This window comes from Dictyostelium purpureum, assembly GCF_000190715.1.
Source record: "Dictyostelium purpureum unplaced genomic scaffold DICPUscaffold_367, whole genome shotgun sequence".
In the NCBI taxonomy this organism is placed as follows: domain Eukaryota; phylum Evosea; class Eumycetozoa; order Dictyosteliales; family Dictyosteliaceae; genus Dictyostelium; species Dictyostelium purpureum.
The window spans coordinates 5,716-33,187 of record NW_003519703.1 but is presented as its reverse complement, the minus strand read 5'-3'; the positions used below and the strand labels follow the sequence as shown (position 1 = coordinate 33,187).

Sequence of the window (27,472 nt, the reverse complement as noted above, 5' to 3'; positions counted from 1 at the left end):
TAATTTAAAAGGTGTTTAAAAATCAATAAAAAAACAGTTAAATCATAATCAATTAATATATATAGTAATGTGTGGTTGTTTCCCCCTTTTTTTTTTTTTTTTAAATTTTTTTTTAAATTTTTTTTTAAATTTTTTTTTTTTTTTATTAATATACATAAATATGTTAAGAGGATTTTTAAATATATTTTATTACAATAAAGCAGTTATATAATTAAGCGCAATATTTAAAATTAAAAATAAATAAATTTAATATAATTTTTTTTTCTATAAATACTTCAAAATTTTTATTTATATATCAATATCAAAATTTATTAATATATATAAAAATATCAAAAATTATTATATTTTAAAAAAATAAAAAATAAATTAATATATAATTAATATATATATAAATTAATAAATTTAAAATTATAAAAAATAAATATATTTTAATATTAATAACTAAATATCAATGGAAGGAACAAATAAAAGACCTATTACCAGAAGAAATTCAATTTAAGATCTAGACAAAAAGCTATCAACATCCCTATTGCATTAGATATCATTTTATAAATGGTAAAGTATACATATTATTATTTAATTTATTGATTAAAAAATTATATACTAATATCTTATTTTTAATAGATAGTAAATGTTTAGCAGTAAAAAAATATAGAGAAAAAAACAATCTTTCAAATGATACAATAAATACTCTAGATTATCACTTCTCCAAAGAGAGGGTATAGAGAAACTATGATGAACCTTTAATTCAAATGCTTATTGAAGAAAAAAAGAAACAAATACATATATTTCAAAGTATAAATAAATCCAAAAATACTTACAACTCCTATTAAATAGTAACAAAAGTAACTTTTAAAAAGAAATAATAAAAGAAATGAAGAATGGCATGATTGCATTCCGAATGAAGAATAAAGTTTGTTTCAATTGTGGTCAAGATCGCAACATTAATCAATGTGCTAACGAAACCTCCGTTGCTTTAGTCCCATGCACTAAAAGTAATTTCAAAAAACCCAAAACAGCTTGACTATGTGTAGAAGAAAGTTTAGATCATAGAAATGATACAATAAAATATTAGAAAGAAAATAGTATTGAATATCCAACATAATATTCAATTGTAAGAAATGTACCTTCAGTTGCTTCTTTGTCCGTTGAAATTGAAAGAACATTTTCGGGTGCTAAGTTGTTGGTTACCGACAACAGATCAAATTTGGGTTGGGAAAGAATAGAACAATGTGTGTTAATAAGGGAATGGGCAAACATTTCAAGAGTAGATATTGTCGAAAACTCTGTCATTTATAATTATTCAAATATTTCAAAAATAGTATGATTAAATAAAATTGTACAAGAATTTTAAATTTTTTTCATACAAAAAATAATGTAATTCTAGTATAAGTTTAATTTTTCATGTACAAAAATGAATGTTTTAATAACTTACAGTGATTGTAATAAATCTATCCTTGCATTCTGGGCAAGTGTTGCAATATTGGGACCATGTTAGTATGCAATCGAAACAGAATTTATGATCACAACCTATATAGGAGACATTCATGGTCTTCATTTTGGAATAGCAAATTGTACATTCTTTATTCTCTTCAATATCTAAATGTTCGTAATCATCTTTAAAATTGGAAATTTCGCTAAACTCTCCAATACTTGAAATTTCGCTTTTTTGATCCATATCTAATGGTTCTCTATCGAATGGATCTTGTTCTCCATTGTTTATATTGTTTTTTTCTAATTCACCTTCTTTTAAATTCAATTTCTCCAATGCTTCATTATGTTCAATTGAAAGCTGGATTAAAACTTGTTGTTCTGTTTCAATCTTTTTTTCAAGAAATTGGATAATTTTATTCTTCTCTAATATTTGCTCTTGGATTTTATTTGAATTTCTAATTTGATGTTCCAATTTAATATTGAGTGAGTCTTTTTCTTTGACCAATTTACCTTGATTAACACCATGGGATTGAAGTGATTGTTTTTGTTGGTTTATTAAACTACGTAATAGATAAATTTCATCTGATTGGTCATCTCTAACTTTAATTAATTTATCATGCTCACTTTTATTAATTTAATTTTTTGATTGAATAGATAGTTGATTATGGTGGATTTTTTTTTCTAATTCACATTTCATAATTTGATGTTTTAAATTGGAAATCATTAATAATTGATCTTTTTCTAATTCTTTTTTATCTTTTTGTTGTTTTTTTAATTGTTCTAATTTTATTAAAGAATAATAAATAAAACCAATTAAAAAACTAATGGCTGCAAGAATTAAGATAAAAACAAAATCCATTATTGAATTAGACTATTGAGTGGTTGATATGAATGGTTGTTTATTGGATGTGAATGGTGATTTATTTGATTTAGTGTTGAATATTATTATTGATATTAAATATTATTTTTGAATAGAATACTATAATAAAAAATAAATGTATGTAATTATTTGTATATTGAAAAAATAATAAAGAAAAAAAAAAAAAATAAAAAAAAAATAAAAATTTGTTTTATATTGCAATAAAAATTTGAAAATGAAAATTAAAAAAAAAAAAAAATATATTAAAATATTAAAATATTAAAATTTAAAAAAATTAAAAAAAAATGAAATTTACCAAAAAAAGAAATCAAAATGATTATAATAAAAAATGGGGGTTATGGCCACCCAGTTTTTATATGAACTTAAGAAATTTTAAAAAAAGAAAAATCAAAATAAATTTTTGAAGATCCGCACTAATATAAAAATTAAGCAATGAAGTCCATGTTTTATTATATTTCTATATTATTGATTAATTATATTTTTTATAGTGAATAAAAATTATCCTTATTCTCAGTTTTTACCCATTATCGTTAGCTTATTCATTTAAAAAAAAATTTTAAAAGTTATCTCTTTTTTTAAAAAAAATTATTTCATTTTTATAAAAAATTAAAATTTAAAATAAATTTTTTAATTAAAATATTTACAAAATTATTAAATTAATAATACTTATCTCCTTTTTAAACAAACAAATTTAAAAGAGTTAGTGTAAGTTTATTTTTTATTATAATTTTTTATTTATTTATTCATCAATATTGTTTTTATTTAATTTGTTTTTAGAAAACTTAATTAAGTTTTTAAATAAAAAGAAATTAAAAAAGAGAATTGATAGCTTATTGGAAGACTTCAAACCTGAAAATAAAATTGCAGATATTGAACAATCAATCATCATCAAGAAATAATTGTACTAAGAATACTGAAATAGATCAAAATCAACCATTTCCAAAATTGAAGGTCATATAACCTAAGAAAAAAGAAAGAAAAACACCAAGGTCATTTTAAAGGCAGTCGAAAGGATTTCTTAAAATCTTTATCTTATATAAATATTAAATAAAAAAAATCGCTAAAAAATATTCATCTATTTTTCTTTTTAATATTTTTATTTTTTTTTTATTTATTTTATTTAATTTTTTTAATTATGTAAATCATTATTTACTTCTAAAACTGTTTGTTTTTAGTTGTTTGATTGAGTCGATATTATTTAATTAGCTAAAATATATACAAAAAGGTAAAGGATCTAAATGACCAGATTTACTAAATAAAATAATGTGTCTGTTTCTCTTTTCTATATAAGTTTGTTTTGGTTTTATGATATTTTGCGCTAATTACTAACGTTAAGATTTTATATTTTCAAAATGTTTAATATCTTCATTTATGAAGACTAAATAATTATTAACTATATCATTTCATTCAAAGTTTCAATTATGATTTCAATAAAGTTGTAAATAGTTAACAAGTGTTATCAATGAAATAATCATATCTCTTTAAAAAAACCTGGTCATTAATTATGCACAACAGAAAAAACCCAAAATTTAAAAAATATTCTAAATGTTCCAGTATCTATTTTATAAAAGAAAAATTATTTAGGTAACTATAAAGATTATTATTATTATCCTTGAATATAAAAGAAACTAATATTTTAATTTAAATATTTATTTTCATTATTTTCAGTTGCAACATGTTCTCGTTTAAAATCACGTTTTTACATTTAAAAGCTCACAATCAATTCACCACCAGCACCTCATGGGTATTTCAATTCCAACTATTTTAGAAAAGGGTTCATTCAAGATTTTCAAATAAAAAAGCTCACAATTCACCACCACCACAACCACCACCAGTACAATCCTTCAACAGAATCACCATCATATTTTTTTACATAATAATTCAAATAGTTAGAGAACTGCAGTTATGGGAAATGTTATAAAATAGATTTTAGCACAGATTCCCCCAGTCAAAAGAAATAATACAGAATGGATTTTTAAATCGATTAAAATATTTTAAAAAACTTTTCAATACAAATCTATCTTATTAAAAAAATAATAATTTAAAAATAATTGTCTTTATAAATTTTTTTTTTTTTTTTTTTTTTTTTTTTCTATATTTTTTAAATTACTGTTATTAAATTTATTGTGGGTTAATGTGAGTGGGGTATTTGTGAATGTATTTTAATTAGATGATATTGATAATAAAATGAAAAAAAAAAAAAATTAAATATAAAAAAAATAATTTGGAGGCAACAAATTTTAACATTAAAAAACTTTATTATAATATTATTTTGAATAGATTTTAAGACTTTTTTATTTAGTTGTAAATAAAAAAATTTATTTGAAGAATATTCTGGAATATTCCTAATTACGGTTTTTAAATTTAATATTCGATCCTTTTTTCGAATAACATTTTTTTTTGAAAACCGGTACAGTTGTACGGTTCGGAACTTTAATAAATATAATTTAGAGGTATTCCTGCATCAAGTTGATCTATGTCACACCATAATTGTTTTAATTTGTTTTTAATTTGATGAACATAGTTTTAATTTTTTTATCTATAAAAGCTATTGATAAATGAGTCATATTTCTCTAATAATTTTGGGATCAACATTATTTGATACCTGAACACTATATATTAGATAGTCTTTTGATACAGGTATCATTTATTTGAACAATGGTTATTATGACTATTATGATTACAATATATATATGATGTTTGGTTCTAAGTTTTATATTATTATTTTTTTTTTCTTTTTTTAATTTTCTTTTTTTTGACATATTTTTTAATTTTTTTCCATAATTCTAAAATATGTAAAAAAATAAAATTGCCTAAAAAAGAAAGTAGTGTTATTGGTGGTTTTGGGGGACAATCTACCCATGCTCCCAAGTTTTTCATTAAATATTTTAATTGATGGTTTTCCAAAATTTCCCCCTTTAGATGGGGCACCTGTAAAATGGTATCTGGATTCTGGTGCAAATAATTTTGGATAAGTGGATGAGGCTATGCCAGAAGTTGATTGCTATGTTGGTTGTGGGGTAGGAAACGGAGTTTGGGTGGGGTTTAGAGTTTGAGTTGGATTTGTAATTGATGGTGCGCCAAATGGATATTGTGTAGTTGAAGTTGATGGTGATTTTGTTGTTGTCGATGGTGCGCCAAATGGATATGGTGTTCTAGCTGAAGTTGATGGAGCGCAAAATGGAGATTCTGGTGTTATATTGGTCGATTTCATTATTTTGTTCATTATTAATATAATTTTGATCTATTTTTAATGATTCTAACTGCTGATTTAATTGTTGAATTTGTTGATTTAATTGTTTAATTTGTTCCTGAGCACCATTGTGAAGAGATTTTTGTTGTTCATGATTTTTTTGTAATGATCCTAAATCTTCTTTTAGACGATTATTTTCTTCTTTTAATTGGTTAGTTTCTTCAGTTTTTTTTTCCTTTGGTGATTCTAATTCTTCTTTTAATTGGTTAATTTGATTTTCATATTCAGCATTGTCGTGTTGTTAATTTTGATTATTATTTTTAAGAGAGTCCAGTTGATCTAATAATCTTTATTATCTTGATTTAATATTTTTTCAATTTGATTTAATAGTTCCTCTTTATCTCTATCTTGTTGTTTTAATGATTTTAATTGATCTTTTAATAGATTGTTTTCATGTTTTAGTTGATTGATTTGATCTTCGTTTTTAGATTGTTGATGCTGTTCTTTTAATATTTTTAACTGATCCATTAATTCTTTTTTTTGTTCTTTTAATTGATTAATTTGGTTAATAAGCTGATCATTATTAATATCATTTTTAGTTGATGGTGCGCCAAATGGTGATGATTTTGGTCCTGGTTCTGGTGTAGCTGTGGTTGATGGTGCACCAAATGGTGATTTTGTAGTTGTAGATGGTGCACCAAATGGTGATGGTGTAGTTGAAGTTGATGGTGCGCCAAATGGTGATTTTGTAGTAGTCGATGGTGCGCCAAATGATGATGATTCTGGTCCTGGTGATGGTGTAGTTGAGGTTGATGGTGCGCCAATTGGTGATTTTATAGTTGTCGATGGTGCGCCAAATGGAGATTTTATAGTTGTCGATGGTGCCCCATATGGTGATGGTGAAGTTGAAGTTGATGGTGCGCCAAATGGCGATGGGGAGCTTGTACCGGTCAATGGTATTGAGAATAGTGTCGATCTTGGTGTAGAAGCGGCTTTTGATGGTGCATTAAATATTGATGCAGTTGCTGATGGTGATGTTGCCAAACTTGAGGAATTTGTTGGGATTTTGAATGATGAGGCAATCGAGGTTGTTGTTGGATCACCAAATGGTGATGAAAATGCTGTGAATGTTCCCGAGAGTGCTGTATAAGGATTGGAAAATAAATTTGAGGATGAGGTTGTTGAAAAACTGGTACTTGTCGAATTACCAACTAAATTTACAGATGGTGCACCAAATGGTGATGATTCTGGTCCTGGTGATGGTGTAGTGGTGGTTTTTGGTGCGCCAAATGGTGATGATTCTGGTCCTGGTGATGGTGTAGTGGTGGTTTTTGGTGCCCCAAATGGTGATGGTGATGGTGTAGTTGAAGTTGATGGTGCGCCAAAAGGTGATGGGGAGCTTGTACCGGTCAATGTTATTGAGAATAGTGTCGATCTTGGTGTAGAAGCGGCTTTTGATGGTGCATTAAATATTGATGCAGTTGTTAATGGGGATGTTGCCAAACTTGAGGAATTTGTTGGGATATTGAATGATGAGGCAATCGAGGTTGTTGTAGCACCAAATGGTGATGATACTGCTGTGAATGTTCCCGAGAGTGGTTCTGTAAAAGGATTGGAAAATAAATTTGAGGATGAGGTTGTTGAAAAACTGGTACTTGTCGAATTACCAACTAAATTTACAGATGGTGCGCCAAATGGTGATGGTTCTGGTCCTAGTTCTGGTGATGGTTCTGATAGTTCTGGTCTTGGTGTAGTGGCTTTTGGTGCGCCAAAAGGATCTGGTTTTGATGATGATTCTGGTCCTTGTTTTGGTGTATTCGTGGTTGATGGTGCCCCAAATGGTGATGGTGTAGTGGTGGTTAATAGGGTTGTTTCCAAACAAGGTGAGGTTTTTCCGCCAAAAATATTTGTTGTTGATTCTTTTTTATCTGTTGGATTACCAGATAAGTTAAAACTTGAAGATGAACTGGTTTCTGATTTGGTTGTTGTTGATAATGGTGTAGATGTTGAAACTTTTTGATATCTGTATGATGGAACAAAATTGTATGGGTATGGCGAGTTTGGTATTGTTGGTGAAATTGGAATTGGTTTTAGTATTGGTGCTGGTTTTGGTTGTGGTGGTGGATTTGATTTATAACGGTATGCGGGGGCAAAGTTACTTGGGTATGGTGTTGATTGTGATTTTGGAGATGCTTGTGGTTCTGCCATTTTAACTTTTTTTTTTTTTTTTTTTTTTTAAGAAAAAAATATACAAATAAAAAAATTAGATTTATTTACAAAAAAAAATAAGAATATAATATTTAATAAAAAAAAAATAAAAAAATAATTACCAAATGTAAATATATAAAATATGAATATAAAATATATATAAAGATGTGTGTATAGGATGTGTGAAGAGGAATAAAATAAATAAATGTTGATTTGTATATATATAAAATGCAATGAGTGTGAGTGAAGAGAAAAAAAAAATTTATTAAAAAAAAAAAAAAAATTAAAAAATTATAATTTATTAAAAAAAAATAAAAGATAATTAATATTAGTTTTGAAATAAGCTATGAAAATCAATTAAAAATTAAAAAAAAAATTAAAAAATTAAAATTTTAATTTTTAATTTTTAAGAACAGTGTTTTTAATTTTTAATTTTTAAAAACAGTGTTTTAAACAAAACCAAATTTATTTTTTTAATTTCTTCCAATAGATCATTATTGTAATTAATTATTAAAAAAGACAACACGTCTACTTTAAATAAAAATAAATAAAAAAAAAAAATATATAACTAATCAAGCAATTACTATAAAAAAAATTTAATAAATTAAAATAAAAAAAAAAAATTAAATTTAGGTCAAAATCATATGAATTTAAATGATTATAATGTTAATATAGTATAATATTAAATAAATTTAAGTTATTATAAATTTAAGTCAAATTATATTTATAAAATGGGATGAATTAATTATAATTATTTTCAATAAATTAAATTGTATACAATTATAATTTTTATTTTTTATTTTTAATTTTTCTAATAACAACTCAATTATAATGATGTATTTAATTCTTTAAAAAAATAAATAAAATCACAAAAGTAAAAATGCAAAGGTTCAATTTTTTTTTTATTCATTAATTAAGAATATTTATGCCAGAAGTCAATTGATGCAGGGTTTCAATGAAAGAAATTAAAAATCTAAAGTTCTTTATAATAAAAAATAAATAAATTAAATATCAAATAAATCAAATAAATCATATAAAAATATAATAAGGTTTAGTTTTTTAAAAATATAAAATTATTTTTTTATTTTTTTATATTATATTCATTTTAATTATTTTTTTAATTTAGTATTAAATTAACCAATGTTATTGATGTGTTATATTATAAATATACCACAGTATCTATATTTAGTTTTATTGGTTTTTTTAAATATTAACATTTTTAACACTATTATCTTTGTTTGCTATCCTCATAATCTTCAATGTCTTCATTGTCTTCATAATCTTCATAATCTTCATAATCTTCGTCATCTTCATTTTCCTTAATTATTTTATTTTATTTTGGAATCTGTATTTTCTTGAATTTACTCTTTCTTCCTTTGTTATTCTATCATATTATTTAATAAAATGTTTCCAAATATTTAATTTTTCATCTGATATTGCTTATTATAAAAATCTGATTCTCTGCTGGTTTAGTTTTGGTGGCTCGATTGGTGGATCTATTGTCACTTTATATGATTTCTTGAGTTTGGTCGATTTTCTTTTAAAGTAAAGTAAAAATCTTTCAATTTCAGGCACAGTTTTTTTAAAGGCCTTTAAAAACTACTTTATATTTACCTGTTATTTCATTTTGGGACAATCTACCTTTTAATGCTTTTGATAATCTCTTCATATTTCATAGTTGTCATGTTCAAATGTTAAAGTCAAAGAGAGTTCTCTCATATTTATATGGGCATGGCATAAAGCTTCGTACATTCCAACTACCCAGCCATCGGTTGGGGATATTTTCTCCTGTTCTCTATATTTGATATTATATATTTTACAAACTTCACTAAATTGTTTTTGCTTTTCTGGGTTTCCAAAATTACCAATATTCATAACTCTAATAATACCACTGTTGACATCCTTTAATAAAAAGCTAATAGTATTTGTTTTTTCGTCGATTTTAATTTTACCAGTTAATTTTGTCTTCATTTCAATGAAGCTTTTATGGTCTGCATTTTGTTGTGAAATATTTAACTTAACTCTTCCTTCTTCATTAATTGCTAAAGTACCATGGGCATCTATCATTGCACAGAGCCATTGAACCCATTTAGTGCTATCGTTTAATTTTTTTAATTTTTTTTTGGCCAAATTGCTGCTCTGGGTGTTTTGGTTGGTTTGTTTGTTGTTCTAATAAATTATTTTCATTTTCCTCTTCTTTATCTTCTTTTTCCTCCTTTTGCTCTTCTTCTAGTTTATTTTGCTCCTCTTCTTGTTCCTCCTTTTCATATATCTTTTCTTGCTTTTGATTTTATTAATTTTTGTAAATAACTTATTTCTTTATTATATTTTTGTGTATTATATCTTATTTTATAAAATTTTAATCTTTTTCGATAAAGAATCTGGTATTATAATCTGTTGCCCAACGGATTTTATTACAATCATTTTATAGGTTTCCAAAAAAAAATAAATATAAAAAAATAAAAAAAAAACTTTTTAAAAATTATTCTTCTTCATATTTTCGATTGTGACCATTAATGATATTTCGCAACCACCTGCTAAATAATGTTTCTTTTCTAATTTGGCTTCAAAAAATCTTAAAATCCCTGAATTATTGTAACCTGATTTCATTGTTTAATTGATTTTATAAAATAAAAACTTTTTTTATAAAAATTAATTTTTTTTTTTTTTTTTAAATTATTTTATTTTAAAATATTTTTTTTTTTTTTTTTTTTTTTTTAAAAATAAAAAGTATTAATGTTATACAGAAAATCGAAAACAACAACAACAACAACAACAACAACAAATATTTAATAATGAAGAAAAAAATAGAATAGAAAATGAAATTAATAAAACTATAAAACTAACAACAGATAATGGTATCAGTAAAATTATAAAAACGAGTGGTAACAGAACAAACTTTCCATTCGATGGTGATCAAGTCTATATTCATTTTATTGGCAAGACCATTGATGGAACAATATTTGAAAATATTAGAGAGAAATCAAGTTTTTCATTTATTTTAGGTAGTCCCGAAGAACCAATCAAAGGATTCAACTATGCAATTAAATCGATGAAAAAAGGTGAAATCTCAACATTGACAATTAGAGCAAAATATGCATATGGCAGCGTCGGCAATGGTGACTTAGTACCCCCTAATGCAACCTGTATTTACGAAATAGAATTAATCTCATTTAATAATAACTGTGATATCTCTACAGAAAAAGATGGTTCAATATTAAAGAAATTTTAACAAACTCAATAGAAACCAACAATGACAATAACAACAGTCAGCAACTACCAAAGTATGAATCAAAAGTTTTAGCATCTTTTAATATTATCAATAGTGAAAATAAAGAAATTTTAGATAAAAGAGATAAATATAGTTTTAAGATTGAGAAAGATACAGCGATACTATATTTAATCGAATTGATAATAGAAACCATGCAAAAAGGTGAAACAAATAGAGTGTAATGTAGATGGAGCTACTTTAGTTATAGATAAATAATAAATATAAATAATTCTAATAATCAAATAAATATACAATTGTTTGTTTGTGAAAACTAAAACCGAAAACTGAAAACTAAAAAATAAAATTTTATTTTTTAAATTTTTCAATTTTTTTATTTTTATTTTTTAATTTTAAATAATAAATTATTTAAAATAAAGGAAAATATAAATATATTATTTAGTTGAGATATAATTATAACTGTAATATTCATTTAATTCTAAAATGCATATGAATACATTACAAGAGTAGATATGAACCATATCAAATTCGTTGGACTACTTGGCTATCATTGCTCCCCAACTAAAGTAGCTCTATATACAAAAACTTATTAATCACACGGAAGATAGATCAACTTATATACTGTCGAGTGTGAGGATCGAACTCACGACCTTAGGATTATGAGACCTACGCTCGTACCAACTGAGCTAACCCGACAGGGATAAAAACTTTGGTTTTTTTTTCTTTTTGGGGATTTTTTTTAAAATTTTATAAAAGTTTTTATCATTTTTTGTGAAAAAGTAAAAAAAAAAAAAAAAAAGCTAACCCGACTTTTTTATTTGAAACAGAAAAAAGCCCTCCTCCCGTGCCCATAAATGAACTAACACATTTATCTTTTCTTTAGAATAAAATGATATATTAATTTAATATTAAAAAAAAAAAAGAAAAAAGAAAAACGAAAAATAAAAAAAAGAAAAATAAAGTTGTGGTAATATTTAATAAATGTGAGCATTCGTTTTCGAATGAATCATTTTGCTTCAAGTAATATCTGGTCAATTCAGATATTTAGATCTTATAATTAATAAAATTATAAAATGGAATAAACACTCCAATATATTTTTAAAAAGCAAAAAAAAAAGCTAACACGACCTATGTCCTTGTATTACCCCACTTTCTTTAAGACATAACATTTCGATAATAAAATTAATACAAAAATGGCCAACCCCTTTTATACTGTTCTCTATAATGACCCAATCATTTCTGACCCAATATGCCACATAAACATTCATCAAAGAATTAGTTACTCGAATTATGAGTATTGAAATAATCTCAATCGAAGTTATAATCAGTATAAAAAGCTCAAACTCATATCAAAAATCCTAGGAGTTTCATTTTTGTTATTTAGTAAAATATTTCATTACTCATAATATTTTTATCTATTTGTTTGAACTCCTACTTGGGGTACTTCATTTTTGAAAATTCGGAACAAAAACTTCGTGCCAAAAAAATATGCAAAATAAAACAAATATTCAATAATGAAAAATAAAGAAATACATTAAAAAATAAATTATAATTAAAATTAAAATTAAAATTTTTTTATTAATATTACATTGAATTCTATATATTCTATTATTTATTTGTTATATTTTTATTTTTTTATTTATTATATATTTATTATTTATTTATTTATTTATTATTTATTATCTACTATTTATTATTTTATTATTATTAAGAGAAAATACAAATGTTATGACTACCACAACATGACCAAACAGTTTGTTGGAAAACTTTAATTAAATCTATAATACTATTTGGATGATTTTTAGTTTCAACTTTCTTTTTCGAAACATGGTTATGAATACAATAAATTTGAATTGAACCTTGAGAACAAGCCCAAAGATAACCGCTAAAGAATAAAATCTTTGTAAATTTAGAATTTGTAGTATTTTCAACTTTTTTAATGAATGATCCATTTTCACCATCCCAAATTGAAAGAGAAGTATCTTCAGCTGAAACCCAAACATTATTTTCAACAGAAGCCATCGAAAGAATTGGTTGAGTGTAATGATTGTGAACATGTAAAATTTGATAGGATGAAGAATCAATTTGAGCTAAATTATTACGGCCAGCTACCCAAACAAAGCTTTGATGAAGAATCATTTGATCAGTTCCTTTCCATTGATCGTCCATTTGAATCTTTTGAACTAAATCTTTTGTTTTTGAATTGAATACAACGATATGATTAGATTCTTTGAAGCCTACCCAAACATTTTGATTGATCACTAAAATAGAGGTTACATAATCATTTTCTGATTTTACAAATTTACCTAAAGTGATTTCGTGAAGTGGAATATTTTGATTAATGACACGATTAATAGCAATCATCCAAGATGATTTTTCTGATTCAGTCTTAAACTCTAATTCCATGGTTCTCTTTTCTGGGATACTGAGATGGAGCGATACTCTAAAACCAGCATTTTGTTCTTCAAGCCAAGCACCTTCTAATAATAATGTACAATTTGGATCTTTATCATTTTGTTTTGCATAATATTTGAGGGATTTATCGAATCTACTTAGAACAAACCATCTTACTCTCCATGATTTTCTACCAAAGGTTGAACCGCCTCTACCTTTTTTTGTAATATAGTCTGATTTAGTTCCTTGTTGGTCATCCAAATTGAAACGCCAAGCATTCCAAACTCTAATTGAACAATGTGAACCTGTTGCACCTGTTGACCAAATATCCTCTTGGTTAACAAGAGCCATTGCACGAATTGGACCTGGATGAAGCTTTTGTTCTCTAAAGATTTGATTACCATTTTCAGCATTCCAAACAAGAATTTCACCACCTTCACAACCACCCCATACTCTACGCGATCCCAATTCCCAAACCAATTGATTAACTTTAGCTTCTGGTTGTGTACGCATACTTAATTGAAGTTGACCACCTAAATTTTCATCGGATGGAGCATCACCAAGATTCATATGACTAATGTGTGGATTATTTGAATCGTCAAGATTTTTACTTTGTGAAACTGGATCTATACTTGGGGATGATCCAATATCAGTACCCTCTAAAATATTATTGACATCTCTACCAATAATTTGCTTGATACGTTTGACAATCTTGTTAAATGTTGGTCTTCTATCGATATCTGAATCCCAACAATCACGAATTAAAGCGCAATATTCATGACCTGTAACAGTTTGGGTGTATTGTGGAGCAATGGTTGGTCTTAATCCACTCTTAATAGCTTCTTCCTGAAGTGAAACCATTTGATAATTAAACTCACGGTATGGATGTTTTCTAGTCATCAATTCGTGTAAAATTAAACCAAATGCATATACATCAGACTTGACTGTGTATTCTTCCTCACGGAGAATTTCTGGTGCGACCCATGTAATATTTCCAACTGGGAAATTTCTAAGTTTGTGTTTGAGTGCTTGAATAAACATACGAGATGAAAGACCAAAATCACCAACTTTAGCATGATAAACACCATTCTTCATACTTAATAGTACATTTGGTGATTTAAGATCTCTATGTAAAAGTGGTGGAGTAACAGAGTGAAGGAAATCCATACCTTTGGCAATATCGAGAGCTAATTTCAAAATTAAAGCCCAATTTCCATTTAAGATATCACCGATTTGAGAATGAAGGAATTTATGGAGATCACCACAATCTATATATTCCATAACCATAGTAAATGGATTTAGAGTGAAACCTAAAAGATTGACAACATTTGGATGCTTTAAATCACTCATTACGTGAATTTCTCTTCTAAAATCGCTAAAAATTCTTGGGGCATCTTCACCTACGACCTCTAACTGTTTGACTGCAACCATTGTATCACCTAAATTGGCACGATAAATTTTACCAGAGGCACCACGACCAATAAGTTTTGGTGAATCAAATTCAACCTCACCGATTATGAATTGATCTTGCTTGTTATTTCCAATTTGTTTTTTATAAGAACCTGAAACAATAAGTGTTTGATTATTTGAGTCGAATTCAATTTTGATTGGTATAATTTCTTTAGATGAAGCAGTTGATTCTAGAGAAACTAATTGATTAATAAATGGTAAATCATTTTCTTTTCTTGGTGAAGTTGGTTGACTATTTTCGCCATTATTATTGTTATTATCTGCACCATTTATAATTGGTAATTTGATATCGAATTGAATTTCACCATAAACATTTGATTTGATCATGAGAATTTGTTTTTCTTTGTGAATTTTAATTTCATTATAATTAAACTTCTTGCTACCTGAACCCCAGAAATCGCTCATAGCAACATCTGGTACAAAACTTTCAAAACCAATCTTTCTATCACCACAAACTAAATACCAAACACCACTACTTGCAACACTTTCACATTCGGTTAAACTGAATAATGTGCAATTTGATTTATTTGAACAATGTGGACATGGAATAACTTGATTAGTTTCTAAATGATACCAACTAGTGCAAAGAGTATCAGTAATTTCGACAATTAAACGAAGTAATTTTGCTGCTAAAGATTTACCACTTCTACGATCTCCTCTAACGCTAATTTTAATTGTTGAACTACAATTACTATAACTTGGACACATTTCGATAAGAGCTGTTGATGTAGCCAAGAAACCACGACCACTTTGAGCATCAACAACAACACCATTTCTCCAATAAAGAATTGGTTTCATTTCAAACTCTTTACTTGTTAAAAGACGAATTAATAATCTACTGAAGAGACCTGCTGGTGCAAATGATAATTGAATCCAACGATTATATTCAATACGAGAGTTATCAGTTGATGGCCATAATAAACCAAATGCAGGACGAGTATCTGGTAATTGTGATGGAATAATGAATCTTTGGTTAAATTCATTAAAAATATTTGTTGTTAAAGTATTTGAACCCATTTTACTTGGACTACCAATTTGATTGATATCACCAGATGTATTACTACCATCAGCATTAATGCCACCAGATTGACTAAGTGAGTTTGGTGACATGGCTGGTAACATTGAATTTTCGATATCTGAATTTGATCTTGATCTGCCTGATGGTGAACCTGTAATAGTTTGATTTCTCTTTTTATTATTTGATGAAGCAGCTGATTGAAGGATTGTAGCAGATGATGAACCACTATTTCTTTTATCGCTGCCAAGTCTTAAGGTTTGAGGTGAAGTTGGTGGTTTGAATGGGGATGATTTATTACTGCCACCATTTTGAGAGCCTGTTGAATAACTGTTACCTACTTGTGACGCATTTAATGATGGAGTACTTGAATCGATATTATCAAGAGGGAACATCAATTCAAATCTTTCTAATAATGAAATTAAAAGGGAATGAAGGTTTTCATCTTCAATAAAATGAGGTGGCTTCCAAATTTGATAAAGATCACTCTTTCTAAGTACACCATCTTTGATAAATTTATGTTTAGTTGTAATGATGGATGAGAAAACACCAGTTAACCATTGTGGATCTAAAAATACATATTGATCTAAACCTGGCTCATCAAAAAATGAAATTGAACCTAAAGGTACTAAAGATTTAGTTGCAACCTTAACATGAACCTCATCATGGAAATCTAAATTTGATAAAACCATTTGTGAATAACTAATAAAAAAAAAATAATATTAGTATTATTATTACATAATTTTTTGAAGAAAAAAATAAACTTACTTTTGCCAAGTTAAAATTGGTGGCGCCATAGTTGTTCTTTTTTTAATAATTAATTTTTCTAATTTTAAGTATAATTCTGGTAATGATTGTTTTAATGATGGTAGATCTACAACAGTTTTCTTTAAGAGATCGAGGAATTGATCAAAACCATGACCAGTTGAGCAACTTACTACACAAATACCTTTTAATTTGAATTTTCTAAAATATTTGTTATAAATATTACTTAAGATATCGTCCAATTCAGATTCGTTGTGAGTTTGAAGATAGTCATCCAAATGAGTACCGATTAAGAGAATTGGAGCACTTTCGGCTTTTGAACGAATTGAGTGTAACCAAAACTCTACTCTACTATTAACTTCAGGTTTACAAAGATTCCATACGACGACATATAAAGCAGAATCTGTAAGAAACATTTGATGACTTGTATAATAAAGCTCTTGACCTGCACAATCCCAAATAGACATTGTAACTTTTTGATTAACCATTGATCCAACTGGGCCAAGACCACTTCCAGTACTACTTGTAATACTTGTATTCATAGCACTTGGAGCACCATTACTATTTACATTACTGGTTCCACCATTACTTAATGTATTACCATTACTGTTAACATTTCCACCGTTACTATTTGTATTTACATAAGAGTTATTTGGGTTACCACTACTGGAATTACTATGAGTACCATTTGAGTGACTACTATGCACATTACTATTGTTGTTGTTATTATTATTATTATTACTATTTATATTACTGCCAATACTGAATGAAGAATTTAATGAAGCACTAGAAAGGGTAGGTTGTATTTGTGGTGGATGTGATGATAGTGATGAAGTGGAATTTGAAGAGGGCATTGATGGGACAGACTGACTTGGGACCTCGACATCTAAATTAAATTTGATCTCTTCAATATCGATACCATCAGTAGAGACATTGGTTCCTAAATGATCAACACCTTTGGCAAATTTCTTTTTCATCTTTAAGCATTTTACCAAACTTGTTTTACCAACATTTTCTTGACCAACAATCATTAATTTTACACGATAGCTTGGATCACCTTGGAAGAGATCTTGGAAATATCTTTGAATATCAATAAGTTTACCAGTTTCTGCGATACGACGTGGTGGTGATACTAAATAGTCAAGGGTACCTTGTAACTCGAGTGATTCTAACTTTTTAAAACTGACAATATATAATGGAAGTGTAGTAAGGATGTTATAACTGATGTCTAAACGCACCAATTCTGTGAGCTTTGATAATTCTGGTGGTAAAACTGAAATACAATTACCAGATAAATCCAAATGGGTTAAATGTGTAAGCTCACCAAGGATAGGTGGAACTACACACATACCCAAACCAGAAAGATCCAATACTGGATCACCTGTGTACCAACATTGATAAATTCTTTCTAAAACTATATCACTAAAGGACTGATTAAATTTGAGCGCTAAATCTTTATTTCTTATAATAACCTTATGATCAATGGACTCTAAATGATTGTCATCTATAGAAACCTTAACCAAGTGATATGGAAGATTACCTAAATGCTTTAACTTGTTACCAGAGATGTCTAACGATAATAAACTTTCGAACCATGGTGGTAACTCAATCTCCTTGAAAAGATTGTGTGATAGATCTAATGTCATAATATTCTCTGGAAAGAATGATGGTGGAATGTGTGAGATATAATTGTTTGATAAGTTGAGATCTTCTAATGTACTGAATTTATTAAAAGTTACTGGTACTTGAGAAATAACATTGTGTGAGAGATCTAATTTACGAAGGAGTTTGAAATCGGTTGGTAGCCATTTTGGTATCTCTAATATATGATTGCCTCTTAATGAAAGTTGCTCCAATTGTGTTAATAGTCTAATAGATTCTGGAACTTCACCCAAAAGATTGTCATTTAAATTTAATATTGATACCATATTGAAATCATTTGAAAACTTTATTTGAATTTCTTTGCTTAAACGCTCCTCTAATGAATAAATTTGTTGCTTTGATAAATCTAGTTTATTCTTTTGTGATTGTATAAAGTTTTCTTCATCTTGATTCATGAACGTTCTCTTTTCATCATTTAAATCGCTCAATAATTGTGAATTTAAATTATTGGTTTCATTAAAGTGATTACTATTTGTTATAAACTGTGACATTTATTTTTATATATATTTAAAAATAAATAAATAAAAATATTTTATTTATTAATTTTTATTGATTATTATTATTATAATTGTATTTTTACTGATTATTATTTTTAAAAGTATATTTTTTTTTACTAATTTTTAAAAAAATTTATATCTATTTAAAAAAAAAAAAAAAAAAATTAGTAAACGTTGAAAAAAAATCATTTTTAATTTTGATTTAAAAAATAACCAGTAACAGCCATTTAAACAAATTTTTATTATAATGAATGATCATTACATTAAATTAAAAAATTAAACTTACATTTAAAGTAAATATTTTATATATTATGTTTTTGGTTCTTTTTTTTTTTTTTTTTTTTGTTGTTTTTTTTTATTACAATAAAAAAAATTAAAATTTAAATAAAACTAAATTAATTGTTATTAATGTACTGGATATGAGAGTTGTTCTTTTATTGTTGTTACTATTATTATAAATGCTATTATATGTTATTTTTATTATAATTATATATAAAAATTTGAAAATTATCTGTAATAAAATCTACAGAGTTGAACTGAAAAAAAAAAAAAACAATACTATATTATATTATTATATATTATTAATATTTTTATGTTTTATTCCTTTAAATTAATTATAAAAAAAAAAAAAAAAAAAAAAAACTATATGGTAGATGCTAAAAGTAATAATTATTAATGAATAGAATTAAATTAGTATTTTGCTATTGCTTTTAAAAGATAATATAAAAAACTAAACTATATGTAAATGAAATTGTATTGTCTTTTAAAATTTTATGCATACACACTAAAAAAAAAAAAAACCAACACTATTTTTTATAAATATACATAAATATGTATATATTTGAAAAAATTAAAAATAAAATGAAAAAAAAATTTTAAAAATAAATAAAAAAATTAAAAAATTAAAAGTGTGGGTGTGAGGATTGTTTTAAAAACTGAATTAATTGGATTCTAAAATTACAATTAAAATTATAATAATTATTATTATATTATTATTATTTTAATTATTATATAATTTGATTATTATTATTTGATTAATTGGGCTATGAGTTATTAAACCAACGGAAAACAAATTAAAAATATAATATAATAGTTAATTTGTGTAAAGTTTTTTTAAATATGAATTAGGATTTTATCCAAAAACAAACAAACAAACAAACAAACAAAACTGGGTATCTATAATCAAAGCAAACAAAAGAAATAAAAACAAACAAAATTTATAAAATGAAAATTTACTTTTTTTTTTTTTATTTTTTTGATTATATAAAGGGTTTGATTTTATTTAAAACATGTATGATTGTGATTGTTTTTAATTCCTTTTTATAATTATTATTGTTTAAAATATAGGGAAGAGATATTATACAATAAAAAATCAAATGATTGAAAATAAAAAAAATTTAAAAAAAAAAAAAAAAAAAAAATTTTAAAAAAAAAATAATAAAAAAAATTTTATATTTTTTTAAATAACGAAAATATTTGTGGTGGAATATTAGATATTTATTTTTTTAATATTTATTGTAAAAAAAACTATAATTTTTTGGGATTTATTATTACATTTGTTTTTTTTATACCGAAAGATAAAGAAGAAAAAAAAAAAAAAAATTTTTAATATTATTTTATAAAAAAAAAAGAAAAAAAACAAAAAAAAATAAAAAAAAAAAAAAAAAGAAAAAAAAGTAATTATAAATCCAAAAATTTTAAATTTCCACTAGTTTTCCATAACAAAGGCAATGAAATAACTATTTTATTAATTTTTTATTTTGTTTTTATATTTTATTTTTATAAACTAAATGGTGATTATTTTTACCTTAATGGTATCAGGCCAATAAAATGGATATTATTTTGTTTATGTTTAAATATGTAAAAAAATAATAATTGATATATTTTAATTAATTATATTATGTGTAAATTTGTATCCTTTATTTTCTCAACTTAAAGGGTGTGCAAAAAAAAACCCATTTTTTTTTTTAATTATAATTCAAATAATAAAATTAAAAAAAAAATTTTAAAAAAAAAAAAAATCAAAACTTTTTTAATATAAATTTTTTTTTTTGATTTTTTTTATTTTTTTATATAATCACAAATATAAATATAAATATAAATATTTTTTAAAGATGATGGCAGAAACTTCATTCGAAGATGCTTGGTTTTCAAATTGCAAAAGTGGATATTTAGATGATATCATTCAATTAGTTTCAAGTAAGAAAATTTCAATTGACAGTAGCGATCATTTAGGAAATACAGGTTTACATTATGCATCAAATGCTGGTCATACCGCAGTTGTAGAAGCTATAATCAAAGCCGGTGCAAATATTAATGCTCAAAATAAACATGGTGATACCCCACTTCATAAAGTAAATAATATTATTTAAAAATTTTATAATATAATGTAATTCCTAAAGAAAAAAAAAAAATAATCCTTGAATACTAATTTTATAATTTTTAAATATTATAATAGGCTGCAGGAAGAAACAGATTAGATACAGTCAAGTTTTTAGTTAAAAATAAAGCAAATATCGATATTGTAAATGTAGATAAAGAAAGAGCTATTGATATTACCAATAATCAAGAAATTAAAAATGAACTTTTACCAGTTGTAGAATTTGAAGACGATGATAGTGAAGAAGATAAAAAAGATGATTCAGATTACGATTCTGAAGAAGAAGGTGATGATTAAACAAACATTAATATAAACTATAAAACAATATAACATATATAGAAAAAAATAAAAATAAAAAAAATAAAAATAAAATTGTATTTAGAAATGTATATTAAAAAAAAAAAAAAAAAAAAAAAAAAGGAAAATGAAATTTATTTTTATTCATTTATTTATCTATTTATTTATTTTAAATTTGTTTATTTATGTCTTCATTTTCATTTTTTATAACATCATTAATAGCGGACCAATAGTTTGGATTTAATAAATACCAATCAAAGGTTATTTTAATCCCTTCTCCCCAAGATATGTTTTTCCCCCAACCGCCATTTTGATAGTTTGGAGCAATGAAGGTTGTATCGGTAGACGTTAAAAGGTCTATCGTTTAGATATATTATAAAGTTAGTATATTCTATTGTTTCGTTACTAATAATATGACAATAAGTGTCGTCGATATAGTTTTATTTTCGATTGACCCTTTATTTTTTATATTTTTTTTTTTAATATTATTATTATTGTTAATATTGTTAACATTATTATAATCAACACTATTATTTTCACCATTATTTATAATAATATCTTTTTTATTACAATATTCATCATTTATTAATCCGCTTCCATAAACTTCATCAGTACTAATATAAATAAATTTTGAAATATTGTAATTTTTACAAACTTCTAATAAATAGTGAGTACCTAAAACATTATTCTCTGTAAACTTTATTGAGTTTTTAAATGACTCATCTACATGTGTATAGGCTGCTAAATGAAATACTGTATCTATATTTTCTTTTATAAAAAGGTTATTTAAAAAATCTTCATCCAATATATTTCCCTAATTAAATAATAGAAAAGTTAGAAAAACTATATCTAACCAATTCTTAAACTGATTTTAATTTACTTTATAAAATTTAAAATTTGGCTCGTTTATAATACTGTTTAAATTGTTTAAATTCGAACAATAATCTAATTTATCAATTACAATTATTTTATAATTTTTATATTTCTTTGTTAAAAATATAGATAAATGTGAACCACTATATATTTAAATTGGTTAGTAGAGGGTTTACAAAGCAATAATATGAGTATACTAGTACTTACATAAAACCCGCGCCCCCTGTTATTAATATTGTATGTTTAAATATATCCATAATGAATTAAAAACAAAATGGGTGTGGAGTTAAAACAAATATAATTTAAATAAAAGAAAAATAAATATTAAATAATTTATAAAAAAAACAAAATATAATAAAAATACTATTTAATATTACAAGTTTATAACATTTTAAAATTAAAGTATTTTTATAAATATTAAAAAATATAAAAAAAAAAATAAAAAAAAAAAAAAAAAAAAATAAAAAAAAATAAAAAAATAAAAAATAATTAAACCCCACACCCACACACAATTTATTTTTAGATAAATTTTATTAAAAAATATATAATTAAATAATGAATTTATAAAAAATTTTAATAATATTTTTAAAAAAAAAAGTGTATATTTTATTTTTATAAAAGTAATAATCTATTTATATTATTGATACCATTTTACTTTTTTATTAATGCCAATTTCAAAACAAATGACTGTAGAGTGTGATTAATTAATGAAATTCTTTTGTCATATTCCATGGATGATAGTTTATTTGGTTGGGATATTTGATCCATATAATCTAGTAAAAATCTTGAATGGACTGCAATGTGTTCTAATTTCAAGTTTATAATTTTTTTAATTTGCAATATTTTATCCTCGCCATTTATGGGCATTGGGGAATTATAAACCATTTTAGATGTATCTATTGAAAAGGTTTTAAATAATTGGTCCATTTCGTTTTGGGCTGGTGTTAAAATATTTCCAATAGCAATCAATTGGTTCGCTTGAATTTGAGGTGCATTGTTGTTGGTTTGACTAATTGCATCAAAGAACTGTTTCATATATATTTTAATATCGTTACGAAGAATGTCATTAATCTTTTCTCTTAATGGTTTTGGACCTGGGATATTAATGGCGTGTTCAATGGACACGCTACCATTTGATCCACTGGATGAAACAATACTTTGGTACTGTGGGGGTCTATCTTCATTTATTTTATCGTATTGTGGTGGACGGCTTGGACGTGGACTTGGGATAGATACATTTATTGATTGCTGCTGTAAATTATTATTGCTATTATTACTGCCCAATGGAATAACACCAACATGGAGTGTTACTCTTTTTTCGAGATAGTCCATAATTAAAGCTGCTCCCTTTGATTGTCTTGATTTTAATTCGGAATTATTTGAAAATGAATTTCCATAGATATTTATACCGGATGAACTTTGACCCAAACCAATGCAATAGCCAATTGAGAGTGGTAAATCATTTAAATGATTATTTTGAATATCTAAAACACATAGTCTTTTTAATTTACCAATTGAATTTGGAAGTTCTGTTAACTTACAATTGCCAAGGTTCATTTCTAAAAGAGAGATCATATTTCCTAAACCATCTGGTAAATTTTGAATTGGACAACCGCTTAAATCCAATAATTCTAAACTTTTTAACTCTACCAATGATGTTGGAATTTGCTTGATTGAATTACCAGCCAATGATAACTCTTCAAGTGTATTTTTAAAGTATGAAAATGATTGATCTTCAATGACTTCGATATTGTTGTTTGCCAACGAGAGCTTTCTTAATTTTACAAGATGAACGAACGATAGATTGGTGACTTTTGTAATTTTACAACCAGATAGGTTTAATTCGCATATATTATTCCATTTTGTAATTGATACTGGTGACTTTATTACAGACATACTAAAATCTAGCAATACATTTCCCATTAAATTTAAAACTTCTAAACTTGAAAAATCATTTGAAATGGTGCCAAATTCTTCTAAAAACTGTGCAGTTTTGATTTGATTAAAACTTAAATCAAGTTCTATTATTTTTAATACTACATTTTTTGAATCTGATATACTTTTAGTTAATTCTTTTGGTACACTTGTAATTTTTAATGCACTTAAATCTAACTTTGTTAATTTATTTTTATTTAAATCTTTAATTCTATTTTTAATTGTCATTATTATTTATTTATATATATTTTATTTTATATATCTATTTAACTTTATTTATAAAAAAACCAAGTTTATTTTGTTTATTATTATAATATATTATTTAATTGTTTAAATTATTAAAATTGTATATAAAAAAAAATTAAAAATTAAAAAATTAAAAAATTATTTATTTAATTATTTTTGAAATTGTGAGAATATATTGTTTTGGTTGTATTGTTATTATATATTACTTTTTTAAAAAAAAACTCAACAAAACTAGTGATTTTTTTAATATTATTATAATTTATATATTTGGAACACATACACAAAATATTAACAAAACAAAAAAAAACACTCAAAACAAATATTTGAATGTGGTTATGAAAAGAAAAATATAATATGATTTATTATTATTATTATTATTTATTTAAAAAACCCCACAAATATTTTTTAATTTAATTTAATTTAATTTTTATTTTTTGTTGTTCTATTTTTAAATTATTTCGTTTGTATATAGATGACTAAAAAAAAAAATAGATAATTTGAACAATATATAAAAAAAAAAAATTTATATGATACAAATATTATATTAATACAATTACTATTTATTATTTTTTTTTATTACTATTATTATAATTACAAAAAAAAAAAAAAAAAAAAAATATTAATAACTAATTAACTAATTATAAGATTTTTAGAAACTGATTTCGTATTTTAAAAAAAAAAAAAAAAATTTTTCAAAAATAAAAAATTTTGGGTGTTGATCTATCTCATCTTGTTTTTTTCCGATCAAAACTAGATTATATGTAAAACTTTTTTTTTTTTTTTTCGATGCCCCAATATTTTAAAAAAATAATATAAGAAAGAAACAGGATGGATAAATAAAAGAATAAAAGTTAAAAATAAATATTTTTACAATTTTTTAAAAACAATAAAAAAAAAAAAAAAAAAAAAATAAAAGTGTTGCTATTAAAAATCAAATGAAAAAGAAAAATAAAGAAAACATTAATTATAAAATTTTTTTATTTTATTACATCAATTGGTTCTTTAAAATAGTTTACTCTATTCAATATCTAAATCACCTTTTGGTTGTCTATTGTATACATTTTATTAAAATTATTATTTGTTTTTTTATTATTTTTATTATTGTTTATATATTTATTTATTGTAAAGTTACAACAATTATTGAAATATTATCTTTTGATTTGATTGAGCCCACTGCACATTGTAATAAATTATTTGCCATTTTTTCTTCAGATTGTTGAGATTTAATGATTTCCATAGCACGATGACCAGAGATTACATCCCAAAGACCATCAGAGGCAACTATTAAGTAAGAATGGAAAGGTGTTATTGAAATTGGAGGGGATACATATGGTTCACCAATCAAACCACAATTTAAATGTTTTATAAAATGGTCACCCAATGCTCTGCTAACCATTAAACCATTGATTCTAGTTTGACCTTCTGTTAATTGTATACCATCAGCTTTAATTCTTGTAATCTCTTCTGGGTCTGTTAAACGATGATCCTTACTGAGGAATAAAGTTTCGGCTCCATAGCTAAGAAAAGCAGTTGAATCACCAACATTGGCTGATTGTACAAATCTTTGATGTCCAGCTTTCCATACTAAACAAATGGTTGCAGTGGAACCTTCGTATTCATATTTTGATAGTTGTGCATCGACCTCTTTAAATGCTGATAAAAATACTCCTCTCATATCATAAATAGGTCTTCCGCCCATCTCTCTTTTGGCTGAATCAATATATTTTAATAAAATCTATAAATTAAATAAAATATTAGTATTTAATACTGATGATAATAATAATTATTTTAAACTTACCGATGGGAATATTTGTTTTGCAGAGACTGCAACATTTTTACCAGAGTGACCATCGAAAATTGCAAATAATGACATTTGTTGATCTTCATTTCCAAAAGGAGATAAACATAAATATTCATCTTCCATTTCCATACTCTTTTTAGCTCTTTTTAAACCCTTTTTATTGATATCTGCAACACCATGGTAGCCTCTAATTAAAGTTGTTAGTTCTGATGGTTGTAATAATGGATAATAATATTTCGATGGTGAAAGAGTAGGTGTTTGTTGTTGGTTAAATTGTAATTTGGGGAAAATGGTTGATAAACTAATTTTAGATGAGGTTCTATTTTTTTCTGAAATTTTATGTTTTGGATCAATTTTAATTAATGGTGATGATGTTGAGCTTAAAATATTGTTATTATTTGAGTTATTTGCTGCCAATGATGTTGTGAAATTATTACCAATATTACTATTACTATTATTATTGTTATTATTATTTGATACACCAACATCAACGTTATTACCAAAAAAGCTTTGAATTGAAGATGGATCAGCAAATGTTATAGTTCTTGATAATTGTTTCTTTTCATTTTGTTGAACTCTTCCACTATTTGAATTTATTAATGTGTCATTAAATTTTGGTGATGATACTCTTAATTGACCTATAAATTTTGGTGGTTCAGTTTCTATATTGTTTTTGTTTTCTTCATCTTCGTCAATTTCAATTTCTTCGTCACCAGCATTTTCATCTTCTTCCTCTATTTCATTTAGTTTTATATCGGTGTTGTTTTCTAAATTTGTTATTTTTTCCAAATCTGTATTGCTTTCTGATGTGTTCATTTCGAAATTTATGCCATCTACTACCAAATCTTTTAAGTCGGAACTTGAGTTATTAAAATCATCAAGAGTGAATTCAAAATTTTTATTTTCGCCAACTGATGAACAACCTCCCAAGCTTTCTATTAATTGTGATAATTGGGTCGAGCCATTTATTATATTACTGTTTGTATTTGAATTATTTACATTATCATCTTGACTATCATCAGATGATGAGGGTGCACCACCAAACTGATCTGGTACTAATTGGTTTGATGTTTGTTGTTGTTGTTGTTGAAAAGCTAAAAAATCTAATTGTTGTAAACCTTTATATTTTCTACTGTGTCTAATACCATTGGTTGAACTTGGTTTTGGTTTTTCTTTTTCTTCTCTTTCTTTTT

At 24.9% G+C, this 27,472-nt stretch overlaps 10 protein-coding genes across 10 annotated transcripts; 3 read left to right on the top strand and 7 right to left on the bottom strand.

Moving 5' to 3' along the window:
* Positions 1–874: 874 nt before the first annotated feature.
* Positions 875–1,327, top strand: DICPUDRAFT_83365 (uncharacterized protein; the record flags this gene model as incomplete). Its single annotated transcript, XM_003292711.1, has 2 exons — positions 875–995; positions 1,134–1,327. The coding sequence occupies 2 exons, from the start codon at positions 875–877 to the stop codon at positions 1,325–1,327; spliced, it is 315 nt and encodes a 104-aa protein (XP_003292759.1).
* A 96-nt stretch (positions 1,328–1,423) lies between these two features.
* Positions 1,424–2,293, bottom strand: DICPUDRAFT_83364 (uncharacterized protein; the record flags this gene model as incomplete). Its single annotated transcript, XM_003292708.1, has 2 exons — positions 1,424–2,034; positions 2,125–2,293. The coding sequence occupies 2 exons, from the start codon at positions 2,291–2,293 to the stop codon at positions 1,424–1,426; spliced, it is 780 nt and encodes a 259-aa protein (XP_003292756.1).
* A 3,025-nt stretch (positions 2,294–5,318) lies between these two features.
* On the bottom strand, positions 5,319–5,528 carry DICPUDRAFT_157515 (uncharacterized protein; the record flags this gene model as incomplete). The annotated part of the gene is made up of 1 exon (XM_003292707.1): positions 5,319–5,528. The coding sequence occupies one exon, from the start codon at positions 5,526–5,528 to the stop codon at positions 5,319–5,321; it is 210 nt and encodes a 69-aa protein (XP_003292755.1).
* Positions 5,529–5,846: 318 nt separating this feature from the next.
* On the bottom strand, positions 5,847–7,715 carry DICPUDRAFT_83363 (uncharacterized protein; the record flags this gene model as incomplete). Its single annotated transcript, XM_003292706.1, has 2 exons — positions 5,847–5,983; positions 7,388–7,715. 2 exons carry the CDS (start codon positions 7,713–7,715, stop codon positions 5,847–5,849), a joined length of 465 nt encoding a protein of 154 aa, XP_003292754.1.
* Positions 7,716–9,380: 1,665 nt separating this feature from the next.
* DICPUDRAFT_83362 (uncharacterized protein) lies at positions 9,381–9,782 on the bottom strand (the record flags this gene model as incomplete). The annotated part of the gene is made up of 1 exon (XM_003292705.1): positions 9,381–9,782. One exon carries the CDS (start codon positions 9,780–9,782, stop codon positions 9,381–9,383), a length of 402 nt encoding a protein of 133 aa, XP_003292753.1.
* Positions 9,783–10,566: 784 nt separating this feature from the next.
* DICPUDRAFT_41027 (uncharacterized protein) lies at positions 10,567–10,947 on the top strand (the record flags this gene model as incomplete). Its single annotated transcript, XM_003292710.1, has 1 exon — positions 10,567–10,947. A coding segment is annotated over one exon (381 nt), but the record flags the coding sequence as incomplete, so codon positions are not given.
* A 1,545-nt stretch (positions 10,948–12,492) lies between these two features.
* On the bottom strand, positions 12,493–19,365 carry roco6 (roco6, ROCO family protein). The gene is made up of 3 exons (XM_003292704.1): positions 19,034–19,365; positions 16,592–18,886; positions 12,493–16,525 (listed from the first exon to the last, which is right to left on the bottom strand). The coding sequence occupies exons 2-3, from the start codon at positions 18,739–18,741 to the stop codon at positions 12,652–12,654; spliced, it is 6,024 nt and encodes a 2,007-aa protein (XP_003292752.1). The 5' UTR covers positions 18,742–18,886; positions 19,034–19,365; the 3' UTR covers positions 12,493–12,651.
* A 1,499-nt stretch (positions 19,366–20,864) lies between these two features.
* On the top strand, positions 20,865–21,424 carry DICPUDRAFT_157508 (uncharacterized protein; the record flags this gene model as incomplete). Its single annotated transcript, XM_003292709.1, has 2 exons — positions 20,865–21,101; positions 21,206–21,424. 2 exons carry the CDS (start codon positions 20,865–20,867, stop codon positions 21,422–21,424), a joined length of 456 nt encoding a protein of 151 aa, XP_003292757.1.
* A 391-nt stretch (positions 21,425–21,815) lies between these two features.
* Positions 21,816–24,460, bottom strand: DICPUDRAFT_157507 (uncharacterized protein; the record flags this gene model as incomplete). The annotated part of the gene is made up of 3 exons (XM_003292703.1): positions 21,816–22,238; positions 22,305–22,440; positions 22,953–24,460. 3 exons carry the CDS (start codon positions 24,458–24,460, stop codon positions 21,816–21,818), a joined length of 2,067 nt encoding a protein of 688 aa, XP_003292751.1.
* A 968-nt stretch (positions 24,461–25,428) lies between these two features.
* Positions 25,429–27,114, bottom strand: DICPUDRAFT_95683 (uncharacterized protein). Its single transcript, XM_003292702.1, has 2 exons — positions 26,277–27,114; positions 25,429–26,213 (listed from the first exon to the last, which is right to left on the bottom strand). The coding sequence occupies exons 1-2, from the start codon at positions 27,093–27,095 to the stop codon at positions 25,596–25,598; spliced, it is 1,437 nt and encodes a 478-aa protein (XP_003292750.1). The 5' UTR covers positions 27,096–27,114; the 3' UTR covers positions 25,429–25,595.
* Between the last annotated feature and the right edge of the window lie 358 nt (positions 27,115–27,472).

What these genes read in the sequence shown, in the direction of transcription:
- roco6 (XM_003292704.1), bottom strand. Translation starts at nt 18,741, where the DNA reads ATGTCACAGTTTATAACAAATAGTAATCACTTTAATGAAACCAATAAT. An exon ending in CCAATTTTAACTTGGCAAAA is followed by an intron (nt 16,526 to 16,591) that starts GTAAGTTTATTT and finishes TTTTTTTATTAG; the next exon opens with TTATTCACAAATGGTTTTAT.
- DICPUDRAFT_95683 (XM_003292702.1), bottom strand. Translation starts at nt 27,095, where the DNA reads ATGAACACATCAGAAAGCAATACAGATTTGGAAAAAATAACAAATTTA. An exon ending in CAAAACAAATATTCCCATCG is followed by an intron (nt 26,214 to 26,276) that starts GTAAGTTTAAAA and finishes TTTAATTTATAG; the next exon opens with ATTTTATTAAAATATATTGA.